Here is a 24753-nt window from a genome sequence, read left to right as displayed (position 1 = left end):
TCTTCGGATTTAACCCTTTGCACTCGAGAGGCGACCCCAGATGATTTGATGCGAAATTATAAATTTTGGTATTTACCATTAACCTTTGTATATTGCAATACGTGAAATATTAACACTAGAACTACCGAGCATTTAATACGATTAATGTGCAATTCCTGTAAAAATTGTAACAATAGATTATTTTCAGATTCTTCAGACATTCATTATAGTACTCTAGTGAGACTATTTATTTTTAAAGTCATTTCGAATATTCAATGCTTCGAAGATATCAATCGTTGCTGAACAAAAGAATCGCAACCAGTCATTTTGACTGGTAGTTCTAGTGTCAAGAGAAACTTGCTTTGTTACCTAATTTATGTATGATTTCTTGTTAAATTTATTTTAAAGAATCTTGTCTACAGCTTTGGTATTTAACATTAACCTTTGTAATATATCAACTTTGGTATTTAACATTAACCTTTGTAATATATCAACTTTGGTATTTACCATTAACCTTTGTACAGTGCATCGATGCGTGAAATATTGAAAGAAAATAGCTTTGTTACCTAATTTATGTATAATTTCTTGTTAAATTCATTTGAAAGAATCTTGTCTACATCTAATTAGAAAGTATAGAATACATCAAGTGAAAAACTTTCGAGCAAAGGGTTAATCGTATCCGCGTCTCTCGTTATTAAGATCACTGAAAGTTTCTTGGAATCAACGCTTGTGTTATCAAATTTCAGATCGATTTAGGTATATTGAAAATTCGACGGTGAAACATTATGAACTCCGAGATCTTAAGTTGAAAAGTATTGTATTTTTGTAAGGATCGATGAAGGAACATCAAACTAAGCTCGATTAAATTGCTCGAAATGTTGCCTCATAATTACATCGAGACGATAAAGTAGCCTAGTAATAAGGCATCCCGATGAAATCGAATCAACTCGATACGAGCAGAGTATACAATTTAGTTCAGCGATTGAGACGGGTCCTGTAGGGACTGTATTCGAGATAGGTATCGAGTAGACTGCACCACGGAGACACGCCGAATGAAATCGATACAACCTCTAGACTATTCGGCGATCCAGGTTTCGCGTCAAAGACTTCGGCCAATTCAAGCTTATTGAATTCGACCCTCCTACCGGCGTCCCCGCGATTGATTTGGCAAACCAATAAATCATCCGGCATCTGTTCTCGTTACACGATAATGTATTTCATATGAAATTCGGGAGAGGAAATATATTTAATCCCGCAGGCAACGGGGAAGTATATGAACGGACACAATGAAGTTTTACTGGTGAAACGTCGGGAGCGGTTCTGTCATACAAATAATAACCATTCATTCATTACCCCAAATATTTGCACCGGCCATTACGCGTGTGTATTATTCATTTCACAAATCACTGCAGTCGAGACTCGTTTCAAATCATTCCCATTGTTGCGAATAAAATCCTCGCAAAGTATCAGAATAATGGGGATTCGTTCGATTCATTATTTCGAATGAATAAAGTTCGTCAGAAACCGTTCGAACGTTCACTGTTACACATAAACTCCTCCAGAAATTCAGTTTAAAACCGTCGATCGAGTGCACTTGTCGATAAAAACAAGCTAGCTGGTAATTCGTTATAATGAGGCTATTAGGCCTCGTTAGGCTGTGCTACAAGTTTCTTTCGTGGTCGAATTCTAATGTTTCGTTTCGCAGAAATGGCGGAATGATGACATTGCGACGCTTTTGGGAAAGGGGAGAAGATAGGATCGGTATGATCGGTAATAAGACAAAATGTGCATTGATTATATTGTAGTATCCTCGGTTTATCTATGGGAAAAATGCTTTTAACTCCTTAGCCTATGATTTCTTTCTCAACTCTGATCGGTGCGGCTACATCATTAACCAGTTAACTGTGTTCGACTAGTACACACGTCATCGTAAAGTTTGACACGATACTAATTCTCTCAGCGATGAATTCTTTATTTTCTCACATAAACATGTAATTCTCATTTCTTTTTATTGCGCGCAGAACGAGAGGTTTCTCCAACTAAATTCCACAGTTAACTGGTTAATAATTTATTGCAAAAAGAGGAGAATTCTAAGCATATTGTAGTACCTAGAATTCTTAGCGTAGGTTAAGGTATTTTTAAGAGTGAATGTAGGGAAGGTGGCCTGTGCAAAATTTTGTATTTTTGCCATAGTTTTAGCTTTATTTCATTAAATACATACATTTATTCCTAGCTCTCGATTACTCAATATCCACGCTTTCATTAATTACACCATAGTAACACAATAATACGAATAAAATGGAAGGTACTCTTAAGACAACCTAATATATTCCCGTGCTGAAACGTCGATGGACTTCTTATCGTGACACGGGGCACGCCTCAAAGCGTCGAGTCGCGGAAATCGAGCGGGCTTTGAATACTTAAGCGGACAGGCCACCAAGAACTGGGAATGTTTATTGGCAGGGGATCGGTGTTTGCGCTTCCGCCAAATGAAACCGTCCATGTCACGGCGCGTTTACCCAGCAAAAACAACACCGCGCCGCATTCACGGCCGCCCCGAATCCCGACTCGCGCCCCTGCCTGTGTACCCCGGCCCAGCATTCGCGCGGCTCCGCCCGATTGATCCACTTCCAAACGGCCCCGAATCGAACGCAACGCCGATCCGGGCCACGGAAAACTCTTTCCGCCATGACTTTCGCGATCCCATCCGATATTTACTGGTCGCAGTCCTCGCGCGGCCCGCCAAACGCTCGCGAACCCTTTGAGGAGCGCGTCACCGATGCGTGGATCAAACAGCATCGCTGGAACGGCTCCGCGAATCGGAACAAGGGAGGTATGCTTTGTCGGATCCTCGGGCGCGCTCGGTCGCGTCCTCGCGCGTGTGGGTTCGAAGTTAAATTATAGATTCCCGAAATTCGATTCCGGAACTGTGCGAAGTTTCGAAACTCTTAGAACTTGGAGCGGCGACCTCATTTGGCGAGAGCAATATTGCGTTTTAAGAACCGAATTCGATGTTTCCGCACGAACCCCGATCGACGGCGGCCGAGTTCGAAGTAAAACACGAAGACGCGCAAGAATGTTCCATACGAATCCTCGTTTATTCATCGGTTTCGAGCGTTCCTCGATGGGAACTTCAAGAGCCTCCGATCGCCAAAACAGCGGGAAGCCCCGAATTTTCGGGGCACCCTCGAGCCCCGAGATCTCACCGTTCCGAGTAATTCGTCACTGTCTCCGGAAACTCGCGAGGCGTGCACACTTCGCCACTGTTGCCTCGGCGAGTTGGTATTCGGCCGTGGAACGTACATATTCAATTAAATTAGCGGCTCCGGGAGAGGTCGGTTGTGTACACGGCCGCGACACAACTTAATTAGCGAGCACGCGTCTCCATTTTTCGGGGGAACCGTTCCGTGCGAGCGCCGCGATTCAACGGGGACGCCGTTTCTGCGCCGGGGCACGCGCTTGATTTATCCTTGTGTTCGACTGCCGGCGAACGCACGGAATTCCCGTGTATCCCTGCGCGACGGTCGCCGCCGCTTCCATTCCAGACAGCGGCGAGATCGTTAGACCGACTCGACGCGTTCGTTTATCGTTCGCGTTTAATGAAGAAGGACCATTATAACGTTAATAGGGCGTCATTATTACGTCTCCGCGTATCGGTTCATTGTTTCGCGTTCAATTAAGTAGAACGACGGCGGAACGGATTGATTTCGGGGCGAATTAATTGAAGCTGCATTTCCGGGGAACGTTTGGGAGTAACGAGACCGATTGCAGATATCGAACCGTCGGATCGATGACACTGTCCTCGATGCCGGCGCATCATCGTCGCATTCTTATTCCGCGAATGCGGCGGTGGGTACGGGTGACCGAGTTCGATCGCTCGGGCTTCTTCCTTCGATACACGCCGCACGCCTTCTGGCGCGTAACAAATGAAAATCTGTGAAAACCCCTTTCCCGGGGACACGGCAACGCCGTGGAACAGCGGATCGCGGATTGTTCTCGCGCGCGCGATATCCGATTGCCGCTGAAAAACGTTGCTCCCGTGTTCGTTTAACTCGAGCGCGACCCAATTCTTCTCCCCGCGAAACTCTCGATTATTTATTCTTCCGGCGACTATAATTAATTCGAGCGGAACGCGTTTTATATTTCTACGCCGCGCAGTTTGTGGCGTTTCCGTTTCGCAGGCAGTTCCGCGCGGAATTGGCTGGGAAACGGGCGCCGGCTTCGTTTCGCGCTTTAATCGCGTGTTTTCGAAATTCTCGCTGCGGGCTCTGCGCGCTCGGAACAGTCGTGCCCCGGAACCGTTAAATGTAAATTGAATGCAATCCAATATCAACGGGTCGGCCGTGTTTGAAAGGAATTCCATTTTAACCTATACGCACGCTAGTCTATAAGCTTCCGTGCTTGCGCCGGTATCCGCCGGTTGTGCAATCTTTGGGCACCCCATGCGTCTCAGCGTGAAGTTCGCTCTTGGTGTATTTATTTTTAATGCGGAAGGCAAGACGCTTCGCATGGGAAATTATCGGAACCGGAAACTCGAGACATTGTGTAACTTTATGCGTATATTGAGTAAGAATATCACTTTGAACAGGTGAAACTACCCTTGAATAGATGCGAATTTTCCTTTTCTTGGATTATCTTGGAAGAGATGGCGACGAAAAGTTTAAACAAGTACATTGTTCTTTCGCGTCTACAAAATTGTAGAATGAAACTTTTTAAAGAGTTCGATTCTTATGCAAAATGTTGATAAATTTGGTAATTTCTGGAATTTTTAGGTTCCATTGTCAATCGCGTGGATTCTTGTTAACTAACGTATTTTCCTAGTAGTCGGCTCGATGTTAGGTGATTTAATAACGGAGTCATTTTTTTGACAGGACTGGCTAGATTGGAGGTTTTTAAAGGATACCTAGAGTATAGTGCTCTCTATCCTTTTAATTTGAGAATTACTGGCTTACCAGGGGGGTTCTTTAGCAGAGCTACCTTGATATTTGGAATATAAGTTTCAAAAAACATGAAAATCGCCGGAAAGTAAATTGCAACGTTAGTTGACGCACGGTGATTTAATGACGCAGCCACAGTCTACCCGGGATATTTATATAGGTCAACCCCCGTCGTCCAGACAGGCGGGTCCCTTGACTCATCCGCGTGACGCAAACCCCGTCGCGTTAACGCCCTCTCCCGATCAACCGAATATTCGAGTGAGCGCGGCAAAAATCTCGCTTTTATCGCCGGCCCCGCTCGCCGGAGCCATCGAGTTTCGCGTGATAACGGCGTGTTAGCAACGCGAATCGCGCGGACGTGCCCGGCTTTACGACGCGCGCGTCCGACGAGGAAAGTTTCCCGAGTCCACCGCTAAACGATCGGCCGACGATACGGTTTTATGGCCGGCGATTCGGCTAGACGCGGACTCAATTCTGAATATACACGTTTTATCGCTTATCGGCTGCGCGGACCTTGTCGCGATAGTCCCGGCTTGAAATATATATCGAAGATCGACGAGCGGGATCGCACAATAGCTTGTGATCGTGGAAACGGAATTTCCGAAAGTGACCGCCGTATCTGAGAACTGTCGCCAGCATCACTGTCGGTGATAGAGTATCAAATGTTAGAACTTTTGGTAGCTGCTGTGTTATAGGTAAGACAACCTTCGTGATGAAGATTTTGGAATTAATTTAATAAACATCAATGTTGCTCAACGCGCATGGATCAAAGCGAAAAACAATATTGCTATTACTAATATATCATCTTGAAAGTAAATTTCTATTTAACCCTCTGCACTCCGAATTTCTTTTGCACTTCCCTCTGTATTACAATATTTTATTTGAAATGCATTCGAAAAAATAATTATCAGTGCAAACGATCCTTACTGATAGTATTGAAAATAACATGATATAACCTATTTTAGAAATATCTATATCAAAGCCCTCCTAAAGCGATTTAGCGACGCGACACCATATTTGATTAAATACATATATTTACTCCTGGCTCTCGATCACTCGAGATCCACCTTTCCATTATCCATATTACAGTAACACTATAATATTCAACGCCGACAGAAACATTTCACACGAGCTTAGCATCAAAAGTAAACACGTCGAGAGGTTGTCTCGCGAAGAGAATCGAAAGGTGCCAAGTAAAACGGCGTTCGATTCAAAGTTCGCGTGATGAAATAACCAGGGCCAGCCTCGGGGGCTCGAATCGGAATCCCCTGAATGCGGTAGCAGGGTCGGCCGACGCGCGAACATCGCCGCCGCTGAATACCCCGGGCCGAGGGCTTAGACCCGTGACGTCAGGCTGCGTCGTTTAAAATACAATTATCGCGCTCGTAGGTAGCGAAGTCGTAAAGCGGGTTCGCCCGTAGTTACGGAACCACCTGTACCGCTAGCGGGGAGCTATGCATATAAATCTATTATTACGAGAACGGGCCGAGAAGTGTCTCGCCCTGCGAGCGTGCGAGCGAGCGAGCGGCCAGAGTGACGGAACACCTGGAACGGGGTCAAGCCTCGGGAACGAGCCGTGTTCCGCCCACGAGCCGGTGTCGCAGATGCGCGGAATCCTACGGAATAACCGTTCCCCCCGTGCGAAAGCGAACGCTTTTCTGCTGCTGAAATACCCGCGAAGTTTCCCGATGTAGTAGATTGCACGGTTTCGCACTGGACGGTCGTGGAGGCTTTCGGACGAGAGTCGTGTTATGTATATGGGAAATTTGTCTCGACGTTTCTCCATCGCAGAATGGAGGTCCCTTTGCACTCGAGAGGTGATTTCCGCTGGATGATTTGATACAGTAAAATTATACACTTTTGTGTTTGCCGTTAACACTGGAACTACGTATCAGTAAAAATGACTGGTTTCGATTTTTTTGTTTGCTAAGTATTGATATCTTCGAAGCATTGAATATTCGAAATGATTTTGAAGATAGTTTCATTTCAGTATTATTATGAGTGCCTGAAGAAACTGAAAATAATCTATTGTTACAATTTTTATAGGAATTGCATATTTTATTTCGATTTTCCATGTGTTGATATACTGTATAACATTTAATATTGAATTCTTAATTTTATCATTTGGGTTGAAACCAGTGGCGACTGAAAGGCGCCACTCGAGTGCAAAGGGTCAATTAAAAAAAAGTCTTATCTCGACTACTTTACTCAGAATAACTGATAAATCCTCATCATTATTATTGCACACCATGTGCAACCGGTCTTATAGCCTCGGAAATCAATCGCACACACGGTGTGCGATCGGTCTCGGGTTAAAGAATTTCGTTTCATCAAATTCCGAGGTCACCGGCCGACTACGCAAAACGCGCGTAGACACTGGCCGGACGGCGAGGAACACACGTACACGTACGCTGCTTACAAAGAGGGGCTCCTTTAATTACCTCGGAGCAGCAATAGAGTCTCGGCGAGTAATTAACGTCGCCGGATCGTACATGACTGCGAAATTCTTCGTCACGATGGGAGCCACGAGGTCTCTACTTTGCTCTCCGCGAAGGATACGTGTCTTTTTTTAGCTGTCACCGCCACTTGCGGCTGTCTCGATGCGAGACTCTCGTTACGTCGCTCGCGACTGGAGAGACTTCTGCCCGCGCAAAATCTGAATGTAATCGTGAGTTTCCGAGTATCTGCTCCATTGTACAGCGGCGTTGTCTTAATTCGCGATAAGGAAGATTCGATGAGTCGGATACGGGAACACGGAGTGTCCCGAGAACGTCGCGGCGTCGAAAGAAGGATGACTCGTTCGAGCAAATTGAAAATGTAAAATAATTCTTTTCTCATTCGTCGAGGTTCGGCGAGCGAGGCGGGTTCCCTCGGTCGCCGAGCAGATGGCGAAGACACGAGCCATTATGGAAATGAGGGGAATCGGACTCGAAATAGTTCTGCGTGCTACTATCTACCCGGTGAATCTTAAACAGACCCCAACGGCCGAGGTGTACTCGGCACTGTTCCCTTAAAGTAGTTTAAACTTTCTTTTAAGCGACTGTACAGGATTTCTTAAGGAGACCGGGGAGCCGGGCTGAGATCCTTAGCAATATTAAACTTGCAAAACTTCGGCGTGCCTCCATGCGATCGTATTTATTACGAGCCGCCCTTAATCTCTCGTTTCGGCTCACTTAGCATTCCCAGCCTCCCCCGGACACCGAGGATTCTCTGATTAATACGCTCATAACTCTACTTTCTAACTTCTCGAGCGTCTCCCCCCTATCCAAACTGAGAAACGGTCGCACTCGCTACGGGAACCGGCGTTCCAAAATGATCCGCTTCGAAATAATTACAGCGTCCCTTATTTTCCGTGTACATCCGTTCACAGAGCTCCGAAATTTCATTCGATCCGTCGCTGACGCACCGCCGCTCCGATAAACCGAATCAAAACTTCGCGTTTCACGGGCGAGTGAACTCGACGCGCGTTTCGAACGGAAGATGGACAATTCCGTGCCTGTAATATCCTTTATAATATTTCACGCAACCAGCGGCCCCGGCGCGCGTAAATCCGCGCGAGTCGCCGAGCCGCCATAGTAATTTCGGCCGTCGCGCGATTCAATTTCCCACGAAACGGGAATTTGATTTTGCCAACGTAAATATCTGACCGGTCGGGCCCGCGAGCCCGCGGGAAGGGGCGCGATCGGGATCCCCGAACGTTATTCAATGGATCGACGTATATTTTCGGTGGGAAATTTTAAATAAACAGCGCCCAGCCGCGGAATGCGGGACCTCCCCGAGCGTAATTCGGTTTCCCGGGGAAACCGGGGCGCAGCGTCGACGCAGTCGCTCGATAATAGCTGCGTAAATTATTTCTTGGTGTTTGCATGAGGAAGCGAGCGTTACCGTTTACCGCGACAACGACTCGATTATTTAACCTGATTTTTAATTCATCGCGGACAGATCAGTGCCCGCCGTGAATCCAATAATGGCTGCGAGAATTATTCACGATTTCTTCTATTTCGATCCGTCGCTATCTATTTTTGCGATCGTTAACGTACTCGTGGTACTTATATTTTCAAGATTTCTTTTAGAACAGTATTTAATGGATCTACTTTATCATTAATTAATAATATTAGAATGAGAAAAGAATTTGATGGTTATTCTACGTTTACAGAGGTTAAACAAGGTAGATGACATTTAGAGTTACGTTTGTTTAACACTAGAATTATTAGATAGTCAAAGAGAGCTGTCCTTGATGTCTACTTTTTGCAATTATTGAATGATAACAGACGTTTCTCGAAGGAATTATTAGAGAAATTGATTTACTAGTATATAGATTGAATTGTAAATCAATTGAAGTCTTGATGGATGCATTCTTTGAGTTTCTACAGAGGAATTTCGAAGTTAATTGAACTGCTCGGTTTAGTGTTAACACTAGAACCAAGTTAAACCTTTCTAAATTTCTTTATAACACATAATTCTATTTATTAAGATTTCAATTAGCTATTTCAGTGTATCACTAAATCAGCTTTAACGATTTCTCTCTAAAAGAAAAAATCGAGAATAGGTTCTGACCCATCTGGTAGTTCTAGTGTTAACCCTTAGCACTCCAGATGATTTCGTAATTTATCAGCAACTGCAACTAATTTTCATAGTATCTCTAGTGAAAATGAAAAATGCTATAACATTCCTTCGATCTTTTATTTTCCTTCTCAGTACACAATTTGGATGCGTGGAAAATCTAATAATTTCAGGGTACTTTCTTTAAGATTCAAATATTTAATATTACAACTGGTGCAATATTGGAGCCTACAGAGTTCAAAGCGTTAAAATCTTCGTCGCGAGTTCACGGCGTCACAGGTCCGAGCGCGTTCTACATTACCTCACCGTCGAAAAGAGAGAATCAAAGAAAGAACCTCGCGAAGTTATGAAAAGGGACCGCGAAATATTCGCCGGAACAAAGAGAAATTAAATTACGTAATTCGAATCGAACGGCGCTCCGTTTCGCGAGGAATAAATTTCGCCGAGGACTTTCGAGGAACTTCGAGCGGTCCGCGATTTCGAACTGGCTTCGGGCGACCGATCGACCCGGCCGTTAGCCCCGGAAATATTTTAATCGCGAGCCACCGCGTTGTAACGCGACGCGGGGGGCGTAATTTCCGGAAAAATGAGACTCCGCGTCTCGCCGGGGTGTCTCGGAATTGCGAGCTCTCGCAACTTTTTCCCGCGGCTCGCGCAGCCGGGTAAACTCGGTCCGCCGCGAGTTAAAGTTACTCTTTGACCCGGTGCACTTCGTTCGAATTGTCCTCGCGCCTCGCATTCCGACGTTCCATCTTCGTATACAATTTCCCTCGCAGCCGGGATCACCTTTTCGCGTATTCCTCCGTCTTTCAGGCAACCTTCCCCTTAATCCGAACAAAGAGTTCCCATCGTCTGGACGTCTGACAGCCGGCGGCAGGCTGCTGCGCGAGCCGATTCACCAGGAAAGGGGTGAATCCGCATGGGAAAATAAGTGGAAAACATGGAATGAAATTTTGCTCATGGGAGACATCGTTGTCAGGATAACAGCCGGTATTATGGTTATTCCATATACAGTCGAACCGGTTTTTGTGCGATCCTTTTCCATGCGTTTTTTTGTGCGATCCGCTCTTATGCGGTATATGAACTCCAACGGTGCTGTTGTTTTTCAAGTGACGACAGCGACTTTGAACCAGTTCATCGCAAGAGGATGCGCGTTTTGGACTGCGAGTAGCAGTGAATTATGGGCATCGTGAAAATTTCTCCATGTATGAGAAATTGAATTTTTTTTTAATGATTCCATGTGTAATTTAATTATTTATTTTGGTCTAAAGCACTTTCTAGCTATTTCGTAGATTTCTGAACATTTCTATAGGCGATTTTTTTAATGCGGTATATGAACCTCAACGGTGTTGTTGATGAGAAATTAAATTTTTTTAAAATGATTCTTTATATTAAAATGATATTTTACATTTTGACCATAGTTTGAGCTTTACTTTATTAAATACATATATTTATTCCCAGCTCTCGATTACTCAAGACCCACCCTTTCATTATTTACACTATAATAACACTATATTATTTTATTTCAAAGCACTTTCTCATTATTTCGTAAATTTCTGAACATTTTTTTGCGGTTTCTTGTATGCAGTCCCTATTTACCGAAAAAACAGGTTCGGCCGTATTTTCTACTTGGCTTTCCATGTAAAATAATTCTCCCCGCGGTTGCACTGTGTTGGGAACACCGTGTATAATCCGGGCTAGCCATACAGCCGTCGGAAAAGTGATAATGCCGCGTCCACGTTAAGTCCTGAAACTATCCTGCAGGGCTGGCGAGTATTTAAACGGGGAACTTTATTAATACGGGAGTTAGCGGCGAAGGGCGGTGAAGGATGGGCCGGAGGATTTCGCAGAAAAATTTAGCCGACGATATTAGAAGTTCCGGCGTCGGTTTCGCGGTAACTTCATAACTCGGTATTGCGCCCGATCGCGTGAGAGATACTGTTGGACTCCGGCGAGTTATAGGTCTTATTAAAAAAGCCGCGGGACGTGATTCCTCGGTAATCGGGACCGAGGCGGAGTGGCTGGCCAATTTCTGCTGAACGCGTCGACTGAGACCTTTCCTTTCGGAGTACAGAAAAATTGTATTAGGACTAATTATTCGGTATCGTAGCCGTTGCGTTACACTGTTGTTTAGTTAGATACTAAACATTTCTGGAGGAACCGTCTTATTTCATTGGTTCTAGCAATTCGAAGCGCCAAACATTGGAAAGGCGTAGCCATCGAGGTATTCAAGTGGTTGTTAAATATTTCTATTCAACGAATCGACTGATTTAATTGATTTCAGGTGATTCAAAAGCGCCAAGAATGGGCAACCGTAGCAATCAAGGCATTCAGTTAGTTGTTAAATATTTCTCTTTAATCAATCGTCTTATTTAATTGATTTCTAGCAATTCAAAACGCCAAGCATAGGCAACCGTAGCAATCAAGGTATTCAGCTGGTTGTTAAACATTTCTATTCAACGAATTGTCTTATTTAATTGGTTTCTAGCAATTTAAAGCGTCAAGTATCGCCAACCATAGTAATCAAAGTATTCAGCTAGTAGCAAAATATTTCTGTTTGATCAATCGTCTTATTTAATCGATTTCAAGCAATTCGAAAGCGCGAGGCGCAGGCAACCGTAGCAATCAAGGCATTCAGCCAGTTACTAAATATTTCTATTGTATCAATCATCTTACTTAATTTCAAGTAATTCAAAAGCGCCAGGCATAGGCAACCGTAGCAATCAAGGCATCAGCGAGTTACTAAATATTTCTGTTCGACCGACCGTCTTATGTAATTGATGTCGAGCAATTCAAAAGCACCGGCCATTAATGACCATAGCAATCAACGTATTAACCATTCCTGTTCCAGCTGTTCTCGGTCTTCATCCAGCCATTCAGACTCTCTCCGGTATCTTCTCCTTCCCCGTCGTCTTCCCGCCGCCCTACCGTTACGTCATCGCCGTGCCAATAACTTTTATCGTCAAACGAGCTCACCGGGGTAAGTGGTTTTTTCTTTAGGGGCATCGCGATTCGTTCGTTACTCGCCCGTAGGCCTGTAGCCCACGGCCAGGCCTGGATAAAAATTCATAGCCGGTCTCATAGAGATGTTATCGCCACCTTCCTCGCACCCTCCGTCTCGGACCAGCGCGATGGGAACGAAGAATGCCAACCACTCGACCGAAGAACGACAAGACGGGTTATACGTCGACGGCCAACCGACCTAAGGAGTCTGTATTTTAAACGCTCGCTTCGACGAAAACACTGGCTTCAACGCATCTCTCCTCCGTATCGAGCTTGCACGTTCGCTCTGGTAATTAGTAACGAGCAGACTCGATTTCATTAATTCATTACGTTTCCGGTATAATATTAAACGACATTTTTCTCTTTCCATTGCGGTAGCACCGTAAATTAAAATGATTTCACGGAACGAATTGCTCTACTTGAGCACGTTCGTTGTAATAATTAGCAACGAACAGGCTTGATTTTATTAATTCATTATGTTTCAGGTTTTATATTAAAGGACATGTTTCTCTTCTTTCCATTGTGGTAGCACCGTAAATCGAAAGGATGTCACGGAATTGATTCTACGAAACGAATTTCTCTACTTGAGCACATTCGTTGTAATAATTAGCAACGAACAGGCTTGATATTATTAATTCATTACGTTTCAGGTATAATATTAAACGACATTTTTCTCTTCTTTCCATTGTGGTAGCACCGTAAATCGAAAGGATGTCACGGAATTGATTCTACGAAACGAATTTCTCTACTTGAGCACATTCGTTGTAATAATTAGCAACGAACAGACTTGATTTTATTAATTCATTATATTTCAGGTTTAATATTAAAGATCTTTCTCTTCTTTCCATTGTGGTGGCGCCGTAAATCGAAAGGATTTCACGGAATTCACATTCGTCGTAATAATCAGTAACGAATAGACTCGATTTTATTGATTCATTGCGTTCCAGGCGTAACATTAAACGAAACTTTTATGTTCCTTCCATTGTGGCATCGCCGTAAATCGAAAGGATTTTACGCAATTGATTCCGCGAAACGAATTGCCATGTAACAAACGATTCGGGCGCGCGATCATTAAATGAAGCGCGGGAATGCGCAATAATTGGATCGCCGGTACAGGGACGTACACTCTGACGAGCTAATTTATGAAAACAGATAACAAATGGAAAATTCCCACACCGAATGATTACGTGCTAGAAAAATACGGAATAAGCCCCGCCGGCGTTTCGTATCGTTGTCGCGTCGAATTCGGTCGTATCCGCGGCGGAACCGTGCGATCTAACACTAATAATATTCAATCGCTCTAAAACGAGCCCGATTAATTATCCGCCGCTCTCCGCGGACGCGTGAAATGGAATTCCCACGGTGTAGCCGTCCCGAAAAAGAACTCTTTAACCGTTCTTCCACGCGGAATCGACTCGAATGCCGTTTAATAACCGGCCCAGATACGATTATAATTCTCTATCCCGCGTCACGAGCCTCTCCTCGGGAAATTCGTTCGGCCGCTAATTAAACCGTTAATCATTAATCGTCGCCCGGATGAAATAATCACCGAGGGAGCGGCGGCCCGCAGGAATTAAAACTGCGAAGAAAGCCGTGTAATCGGCGAACGTGTCGCGCGCAAGTAACAATTCCCACGGGGAACCACCCGGTTCATCCGCCATCCACCCTATTCTACTTTCCACCCAGACTCTCTCTCTCTCACTACCCCTCTGTCTCTCGGGAACTAGTTTCGACGAGCTTTCGGTCGAGAATTATTCCGCGCAAAAGACCGCGTGTAATTTGCATCGGGGCGACGCGATTAAAATTCTTTGACCCAGTTGCGACGCGGCATCGACGACGCCGCGAGCGCGAGCGCGAACGAACATTTCTTTACAACGAAACCCACGAGTCGCGACACGGTTCAAGTTTCTTGCGTGCCGAACCGGCGCGTATCATCTTTCCGCCGAAAGCGGTCCCGGGAACGCCGCGCAACGGGAACATTGATTTTTGCGTGGAAATCGGGGAACTCTCGATGGAATCGAGGTAGAACGACGAACTTTCGCTTTTGCAATTAAAGTTTGACACGTTGAATACCACGGCGGTCACCGGTGACCCCCAACCTAATCAAATTGCTACAATTCATTTGATTAAACGGTGACTATTTGAAAACATTTCTATATTATACATAACGCTAACGGAAGATACAATCTTATTGTTGTTTTTTATATTTTGATACTAACCGTACCTGCGTTTTCTTTTGTTCTGTGAATTTTATATCGATTCCTATTTTGTCGTTAATTGATTCTTCAATTTACAGTCTTCCGTCTGTTCCTGTTTCCACTAAGAAAAATGTATCTAATTTGTGTATCTCTATTGGTTAGTATTAACACGTTGAACGCCGCGGGGGTCACCGGTGACCCTCAACCAAATCAAATTGCTACAATTCACTCAATTAAACGATGACTATTTGAAAACATTTCTATATTACACATAACGCTACCTAATGCAGTGACATTCAGATCAACGCGCAATAATGATAACGCAAATCAAATGATTTAATGTTATATTTTTCTTATTTTTTGTATTTTGCTCCATGAAATTATTTAATACGATTAATATGCAATTCCCATAAAAATTGTAACAGATTATTTTCAATTTCTTCAGACATTCATTATAGTACTCACATGAAACTATTCATTTTCAAAATCATTTCGAAGATATCAATAATTGCTAAACAAAAAAATCGAAACCAGTCATTTTGACTGGTAGCTCTAGTGTCAAATACTGTAGAATACAGGAGAAACGCGTAGATACCAGGCGGAATGAGTTTTGATCCCGAGAAGATTGATTAACGTCGATATTTTGAAGAAACTTCAAGTCTGTTCAAGAAACATTAACTTCAATCAATCTTCTCAAGTTCCGAAGTTATTCATAATTGTTCTACGGTATTTCAGCTTTAATTTAAGAGAAGCTCGTCGCTCCATCCCCCATTCTAGCAGAAGTTCTTTGACTTTCGCGCAAAAATTACCGGATGTTGCCACCGCTCACGGATAATTCCGCCTGGCACCGAATTCTCATTATCGACGATTTAGCGTCGTCCCACTTCTCACCGCGTCCGTCTTCCCTCTTCCATGGGAAGATGGCGGTGCCGCGTCCGACCGGCGGGTATCAATCGCGGACTTCGAATCTCAATTTGTCTCCATTCCGAGGACAATTGGTTTTGTCGCCGCGAGCAGCTCCGCTCGTTTATTACGCGGTTCGAAAGAATTAGGGTGAACTTCGGAGCACGCGTGGCGAAGGACAGAGGGAATTTGAATGATCGACGCGCGGATGAAAAGCTTCGAAAATAAATTCCAGCGGAAAGTAATATCTGCTGGTGAGAGAACATCTGTCACTGATCCTCAGTTTCATTACAATGATTGTCTCTAAAATGTATTCTTCGCTGAATGAAATTTACAGTTCCGTTTGGAAACAAATAAATTCTGAATATTCTGAAAAATACTGATACTAAAGAAAATATCCTCGATCTCGGAAGGACATAGGTCACTCATCTCAAAGAATCTAGATCCTCGATCAATTTCATAGTTCCTTACTAGAGATCTTTGACGCAGCACGATCCCTACAATTGCTATTTTATTTTTGCTAAAGAAAATGTCCTCGATCTGGAAAAGACACAGGCGACTCATCTCAAAGAATCTAGATCCTCGATAAATTTCATAGTTCCTCACTAGAAGAAATCTTTGACAGCCAGCATGATTCCAGTAATTGCTATTTCATTTTTGCTAAAGAAAATATCCTCGATCTCGAAAAGATACAGGCGACTCATTTCAAAGAATCTAGATCCTCGATCAATTTCATACTTCCTAACTAGAAGAGATCTTTAACGCAGCATGATCCCTACAATTACTATTTTATTTTTGCTAAAGAAAATATCCTCGATCTGGAAAAGATACAAGCCACTCATCTCAAAGAATCTAGATCCTCGATAAATTTCATAGTTCCTTACGAGAGATCTTTGACGCAGCCCAGCATGATCCCAGCAATTGCTATTTTATTTTTAGGTCGTCCTCTGTACGGCGTAAGAAACGTTGGCTTGTCACCTCGCGATATCGTTTCCTCCGATCAAAGGTGAATTCAAAGGGCAGGAGATTGAAGTGTCCTACAAACGGAACGTCGGGGCTCGCGCGGAGACGCTCGGACAGCTTTGTTGCGGGAGTCGGTGCGGTTTCAGAACGGGCCGGGAATCTCCCGATACCGCGACGGACGTGTCCCGAAAGGGGTCCACGGGTGTACAATTTGTTTTCGATTTGTACGGTACACGTGCTAGATGAACTTACGTCCGTTGCGGTCGGGGGTCGTGTGCGGCTGTTGAGGTCTCCCATATAGGGCCTGACAGATGGACCTGGACAGGTGCCGAGGGCAGCGACGAATTCATCGACCGAGTTTGATCGTCGCGCTAACTGCCCTGCAATTGAGATTGACGAGAGGGAGCCCGGCGGTTTGCGAAATGAACCGACAGTATCTTGGATAAAATACTCTTAACCATTTGCACTCGAGAGGCGACTGTTAATCGGCATTTGATTGAACGCAACAAAATTATAAAATGAAGAATTCGATATAGAATGTCGAACAAGGTATTAACCCTTAGCAGTCCTATGTCAGACTCGACATTCTATTTTATTGCAATTTCTACCTGGTTTAACAATTTTTTCTATATTTATCTGTAGTATCAATTGTACCATTTAAAGGTAATTTCGATGACTCCCAAATGTTCTTGCATAAATAAATAGCGTCATATTAAGCTGCAATTGAATGAACTGTCGATGTGAACCTCAAAGTGAGAAACCTGCACTTCGGACCGCAAAGGGTTGACACGTGAAACAGAAATGAAACAACTTCTCCCCGTAATTTATGTTTCGGCGCGAGCAGAGGTTCGCGATGCGATCGTGAACTCTACGTTCTGTGATGCTCGCCTCCAATGCGAAATTAATTGCGATGGAAGACTATTAGTTGCTTCGATCGTCGCTAACTGCCCTGCAATTGAGACTGACGAGAAGCTCGGTGGTTTGTGGAACGAACCGACGGTATCTTGGATAAAATACTCTTAACCATTTGCACTCGAGAGGCGACTATTAGTCCTCATTTGATTGAACGCAACAAAATAATGAAATGTTGAGTAAGGTCTTAACCTTTTGTACTCGGGATTTCCTACAGTGGAGCTATAAAATTTTATATTTAATATTATGCTTCATATAATGCATCAATCTGAGAAATATTGACGTAAAATAATTTTGTCCGCCAATTACGTGAATTTCTCGTCGAGTTGGTTTTACAAAATATCGTCTTCATCTCATCAGAAAATGTTGAAATATTTCTAGTGAGAAACTTCGGAGTGCAAAGGGTTAACATACGAAAGATAGAAATAAAACAACTTTGCCCCATAATTTATGTTTCGGCGTGAGCAAAGATTCGCGATGCTAATGACGTAAAATTAATTGCAATGGAAGATTAGTTGCAGAAGATGATTGCTAGAATATATAGAAGAATGTTTAAAGAAAAACTTTAACATTGGAATGAGATAAATTTAATAATTCACATTAGCTATGAGTTCATTGATTTCTAAAAGGAAACATCTGTTGTATTATTCAATACCATTTGGTAGCCAGCGAATAGACGAATTAATCTTATTTGCCTGACTAATCGTTTATACGTACTACTGCGACCGCTTGAACCGCGTAGTTCAGTGACCAGTGTATTAAATTTGTGTTACGCGATTTAACACGTTGGCTGCTGTTGACAGCCGCAGGTCATCAACGCTGGCGAGTTGCTTGACTGTAATACGTAAGACGATTGATACTGAAAACGTCTAATAACGTAAGTGACAGCGTAACGTTAGTATAGCGATAAATTCCCATTTACCGTCGCAAAAAATAAGTGTCATACGAAACTCTCTAGACTTCCGTGATAGTCGACGCGTTCAATATGACATCCAAAGCCGATAGTTTCGAATAAACACGCGAACGCTTCAAGTTTCAACCGTTGACTTTCAAAATGGATTTCGAGTGCGCGGAAAAAAGCGACTGACAGGGTTCCGAAAAAATACCATTGGACGGCGCGAGTGTATCTATTGATTGAGGGTTGCGATTTCATTGGAGGGAAGTTCCAGGGGTGGTGCAGCGTCGGAGGTTGGGAAGGGCTGGCACAGATTTATGCGCGGGGAATGCCTGAAGGGATAGTTTAGGGTTCGCCGGGAACCGAACGCGTTCTTCTCGGACTCGCAATCGATGGAAGCCCGAAAGCTGTGACTCACCCTCTGCTTTGAAGTTTCAATAACACCGAGCATTATGCTCCCCCCGCGACCGGAATTCTTCTCGAATCAGAGGCATCGCTCGAACGAGCCGAACTCGCGAAGATATTCCATTCAGCGAAAATGATTAGACTCCCGAAATTACCGGAACTCGCGGCAACTTCGGATCGCTAATTCTACTCGGCGCTCCGAAAGCCAGCTAATTACTTCGGATATCCGGTACACCCGTATAACAGTTCGCTCGAGTTGTAGCTGTTGTTGCGCGCATGAATGGTTCGGCAAGAATCTCCGAATTTATTCCGAGCTCCGCTTTAACGGACTTCTCCGGGGGGTTCTTAACTGAAAAGATAATTAACGCGAGGTCCCAGGCGTCGCTCAGTGTTCCGGTAGTCCACTGTAATCGGGTGACTCCGCTGAATCGAGGTTGATCGGTGGAAAACGAGTCGAAGTAGTTCAGTAGTATGAATCACGTATTGTCAGACTCATTCGAATATCCTCTATCAACTCCCACTATACTAATTACAGTATCTCGTATAAATTCGTTTCATTCCCTCGGATTTCGAGAATATTTTCAGTAGTACAAATCGCATGTGATCAGACAATCTGGTGTCTAACGTGTACGATTAAACCGCTACAGCAGTATGTACCATGTGCAGACCATATTAGTAGTTTGTTCCGAGTTTCCTCGGACAACAGCAGTAGTTTAACCCGCGTGTAGCCAGACAAACGCGAGATACCGTGTTCTACAAAATCGTACAGCTTTGATAGTGCATTATCTCGTACGATCAAGCCATTCTGATGGATTTTTCCATGCAGGATCACTCTCTCGCACATTCTTCGCGGATTAAACCGAACGTGGCGCGCGTCTTTCGACTGGAACTACAGTTAGGTCTCATTCGCGGCATATTGCCATCATTATCGCGCTCCCCGGTGACATGCTTTCTACAACGGACGTTCCACGAATGTTTGCCAAACAATTTCGACATTGTTTCCCATCTACTTGCACCGCCGTTAAATGGAACAGGTTTCCAGGGTATTAGTCCGATATTCCGGGTAAGAGGAACACGACGGGTTAGGTTTACCGTCGTTCCTCGCGGATGGCGGCTACGACTTTCCGCGAAAGCGATATTCCCGAGGCACTTCGAACTGGCGTTTATAATAAAAAAACTTGAACAGTTAGAAACCCTCTTACCCGACGTCGCGACGAGTTACAAGCGAAAATTACGTCGTTGCGTTTCTTTGGGAGCAATATCCTTACTATACTCTTCGCTTGTTCATCGTCGAATTTACCTTCGTAGTAAAACAACTTCAACGGTGAGAAAGCCCTTTGTGAAACAAGCCAACGTTAAGCAGTTTCACTGTTTCTCGACCCGTGCGTAGTCAGACGATTTAAATAATCACGCGACTACTCGGAACCGCGGAACAGTATAATGAATATTCTTACCGAGAAGGCTTTGAGGAAGACGAGACATTGTATAATGCCTTCCATCGTGTCCCCGGTCAAGCAGAAAGTGCCAGTCAGATGACGACCCTTCCTGCCAATTACAGAGCAAAGGTTGGCCTGCACGAAGGTGTTTGGCGACCTGGCGGCCGCCGTTACGGCTGGCTGGTGCACTCCTGCGCTCATCAGTCGTTCCAACGAGTCCATCTCTCCTCTCCTATCGCAACGATCCGGTAACTTTTTCAACCAATCCCCTAAAGGACCAGCCGCAGCTGGCTGGCCGCCGATAGAAAACGTCCTCTATTCAGCCTCCGAAGTCAGTCTCTGATCTCAACCGACGAAACTCTCGACAATAACCATTCGGACGTGTAACGACAGCTTGAAGCACTTAACAGAAACAGCACATGGACAAGCGATAGGTCGAGCTGGATCGAAGCTGGTCGTCCAGGAACAGTTCATTCGCTTCCAGACGATTCTCCGAGAAGGGAAGCGTTCGCTGTCTCCAGTCTGAAACGTCGAGGGGACTTTATTCTGCACGGTGGCGGCAAAGAGCTAGGCCGAACGCAACGGGTCGAATCGAGTTCCAGTGGGTCTCGATCTTCCAAGGACGATAAGCGCCTCGAATCGCGCCACGTGCAGCCAGCCAGCGGGACTCTCGGTTCAGCGTCTCTCGGTGCACGAGTTTCTTTTCGGATCCCGGCAGCGTCCGGGGAACGTCGGCGATCGTATTCCCATGCATCCGCGCGTAACTGTACTCGCGGGACGAAGAGGCGGAGACCGATACACAGCGACGATCGGGAAACCTGGACGTTCCGTCGGGGAACACCGCTGTTTTGAAGGAGGGATACAGAAACGGCTCGTCGTCGCGACGGAGCAACTTCGCCGGGAGTGAGATCCCCGTTGTCGCATCGACTCTCAGTTTAAACGACACTCGCGGGAGCAACGCGAGGATGTTTCCGCTGCCCTCGGCTCCGCTGGAGCGCGCATCTTTCACGCAGCGCACGGTCTCCGCTGCATCGATCCGAATCGTCGCGATCGATCGCGATTGCCGGTGTGTACGTGCTGCGGCGATCCTATCGGCGCGACTCGCGTCGTCTCCCTATCGATCCGGCCGCGGGACACGCTCCATCATGTCCGGTAGATTTGTCGGGCCGCTGGCACACGAATTCCGCGCTCCTTCTCTCGCGACGCCGAGTGCTATCGGCCGAGAACACGGCTCGGCTCGGCTCGATCTGACCGACGCTTCGCCCCGGCTCTATTAGGATCGCGCTGTCATGCTGATTCGTGTAAACGTCACCGGGAGCCTTGCTCCGACCGCTGTCCGTCGGTCGATCGGTTGACGGATTAATGCTCGCGTTCCGCCTCCGTCACGCAATTCTAGGCTGCATTCCTTTGGGAGAACGGAATTCGGGTTAATGTCGGCGCAGCTGGATCTTTGATCTAATCTTCCCGTCAATGCCGGTATTGTCCCGGCGAGTCCCTTGCGGGAAGATTGCTCTCTGCGCCCGAGGATCGGTCGGACGATTAATCGCCGCGTTGATCGTGCAGTCGGAATTGTATCGAGTCTCCCGGAGACGAGATCGCGGGTGAATTAGGCGAGTGAATTAGTTCAGGCCACCGTGCTCCAGAATGCGGACACTCCGGACCGCCGCAGTCGCGGAAGAATCTTCAGCGGCCGACTATTCCTGCGCTCTTCATTAGCTGGGAACTGTTCGAGCCAATCGCGGAAGTGTATCTTCTCTGTCGGTGTCCGGCGAGGGTCAGCTGACACGCTCAGCGGCCGACGCGTCGATGGGTGACGGATCGCCGACGTCCGGCTGGAAGTTTCGGTAGGTTCGCGGGAAGTTCCGGCGGACCGTCGCGTCGGTTTCGGTAAGCCGATGAGGGCAGATGATCTTCGGCTTACTGCGGGCAACAGGCTGGACGGTTCTGCATCCTGTGGGAGATCGAGAACACGCGTTGCGAGGGCGGTGCTGCGGAAGTTTCGAGCGAGCGGCGCTTTTCCGCGGATTGCGGTGTGGCGTAACGCCGGATCAGGTCGCACATCTCGTAGCACAGGAAGCAGATGCCTATTATCAGGAACGTATCCATCGTATCGATCACCGTGATACTCGCCGCGAGTGAATTAGTCCTCTCGTGGGCGGGGATGGAAGCTGTCCGCCGCGAGTGTCCAGCAAAGGACGCGTTTCAGCGGAGACGAAGTAGCCGAAGCTGCTGCTCGCTGGTCTCCCTCCTCGTCCGTCGATCGTCGTCAGCGATCCCTTTGCTCTTGACCTCCGGCAGTCGTGCGAAGTAGTTCTACAACGACTTAACAGGAGATCCCACGAGCGTCCGGTATAAACTGACACTCGCGTAGATGGACACGAGACGACGATGCGTCAACGGGAAAGATCCTACTGGCTATGCCGACGCGTCAGCGGCGATTTCCAGCGTGGCCGATCTAGAACCGGCGCGCAGCTCACCGACAGCACCGTCTCGCGGTCATCACACGGGAGAGGGTTAAAGGAGGCGGCTCCGGTGTCAGCGTTCACGCGCCTCGTCTAGCAGGTTCGGCTCGCTCGCGTGAACGAGTGCCGGGCGGGAGCCACGCAGGGAGGAGGGTGGACGAGCAAAACACAGACCATGTGAGCGACGCTGCTCGAGGAGGATTCCCTGCGACGTTCTCCGGCTGTTCTCCGGCGGCGGCCTCGCGGCGCCTCCCAGCGAGTCGCGCGTGTTTACACTGCCGCCCTTCGCCGACACTCGATCCCGTCACCAGATATATCCTGTCTCTCGATTATTCCGCCGCTTCTTTCTCCGTCGACGCTCCACCGTTCTCTGCCCCCTTCTCTCCGTCAACTTGCCACCTTTCTCCCCTGTTTCTCCACACCGTGGCGTTCAATCGTCGCGCTCCCGTGTCTCTCGGCGAACTGGGTCAACGCGCAACCACGCAGTTTGTCGCGATCAAAGCGTGCACGTAGCGATCGCACGAGCGTGCGAGAGAGGCGCGGTATATCGGCGGGCTCGCAACGGGCCAGCGTATGACTACCAGATACTCTCGGCGTGAGGGTGCGCCTTTACAAGGGTGGGCGGGTGGAAACGAGGGATGCTGAGCGACGGCGCGGCCCGCGGCGCCACCCCCGCCCCCTCCGCTGCTCGCAAAATCCACCAACCTCCTCCCGCCACCCTTCTCCCGCTTCTCTTCTCTTCGCCTTTCTTCTCTTCTCCACCCTTCCGTCACAATCTCTCCATCCCTCTCTACCGTTCGTCTTCTTCGACGCTGCCAATCTCCCTCCGCTTCCTTCTACGACGTTTACAGTGACTCTAGGCACGGCGTGCACGACTACCGTCTTATTTCTACGCGTCTTCGCGGCTCCTGTCCCTATCCGAGCGCCTCCGCGATTCCACGGACGTCGGGGCACCGTCGCTGATAGACGCCGCCGGATCTTTTCTTTTCGCGCCCCCGCGATCCTTCCGCGAGCTCCATTGTGCACGTTCGAAAAATTTGTGTCACCGGTCCCCAGCGAATTCTCCGGCCCCGATTTTTTCGTCGGCTTTGTTTCAGCGTTCGAGCAACCGGAGCGGATGGATTTCGTTGCAGCGGAATATTCGGGATTTTCTAGTCTCCGGCACTTGGATTTCAGAAATATTCGAGGAACTGTCTCCTCGCACGCGTGTACTAGGGAACAGCGGTTCGCAACGTGCTTCGTTGGAAAGTACGGAAAGTGTTTCGTAAGATAGATTATGTAACGATAGACTTTCGTAGGGAACGAGAATTATCTGAGAGTAAATATCCATTCTTTGGATAGGAGTAAACAGGTTTCTTTGAAGTATTCACTGCGAACTAGTGATGAAACCATTTTATACTGTGGTATGAATGGTATTTAAATATGTTTTATTTAAAAAAACACAGGAATAGATAATTGAATAAAAACAAATAAATAGAAACGATATAGCAGTGTAGATCTTTTCTCTTCTCTAGTCAACGCAACTCTCGAAATCTCTCGCCATCACTTGAAAATCATTCTCTCCCACAAGCATTCTTCTTACTCACACTTCCAACAAATTCTCAAACACAGCCCACTCTCACCACGCACTCATCATCCTCGCTTACGCATCCTTCGGAGAAACCCACCAACCCTTGGACATGGTCTCCACGAGCTTTCTCTTTCATGGCCCTTAGAACACTCGCTGTCCCACTGTCTTAAAACTACAATACTACAATAATGAGAAACCGTTTACTTCGAAGCGACTAGGGTTAACTTTACGCACGAGGAATATATTTCGCAAGGGAAATGAAATTGTACATCGAAGTCTTAACACGTCGACTGCCACGAGAAACTTCAGCGTTTCACGTATCACTTATTCTTTTGTAGAAAAAATAAGAAGGAATAATTATCAATTATTTGGTACAAGATTATTAGATCACACTATAATCTAGTTATTTCAGTTATTAAACATTTTCATTCAACGCCGGTCATACTACAATACAGATACGTATATATCTGATATGTAGAAAGTTGCTCGGAGTTCAGAGTGAAACGAAGATAACGCGAACGAAAGGG

General features: G+C 46.1%; 1 protein-coding gene across 25 annotated transcripts in view; it reads right to left on the bottom strand.

Annotated features, from left to right (window-relative positions):
• rg (A kinase anchor protein rugose) overlaps window positions 1–24753 on the bottom strand; it is a 382141-nt gene that overhangs the window by 202680 nt on the left and 154708 nt on the right. For 17 of the 25 annotated variants that reach the window (XR_012999551.1, XR_012999552.1, XM_031982971.2 and 14 more), the window contains exon 1: window positions 20213–23236. The exons of the other annotated variants lie outside the window; for them this stretch is intronic. Coding sequence is in view for 15 of the 17 variants with exons in the window: in XM_031982971.2 (XP_031838831.2) it covers window positions 20213–20416 (204 nt within the window). In the remaining 2 variants the exon portion in view is untranslated. Of the gene's footprint in view, window positions 1–20212; window positions 23237–24753 lie in introns of those variants that run through there. 25 annotated transcript variants of the gene reach the window in all.

The sequence above is a fragment of the Nomia melanderi genome, chromosome 10 (genome assembly GCF_051020985.1).
Source record: "Nomia melanderi isolate GNS246 chromosome 10, iyNomMela1, whole genome shotgun sequence".
NCBI classification, from domain to species: Eukaryota; Metazoa; Arthropoda; class Insecta; order Hymenoptera; family Halictidae; genus Nomia; species Nomia melanderi.
The sequence above is the reverse complement of the archived record's forward strand: the minus strand, read 5'-3'. Positions and strand labels throughout refer to the sequence as shown.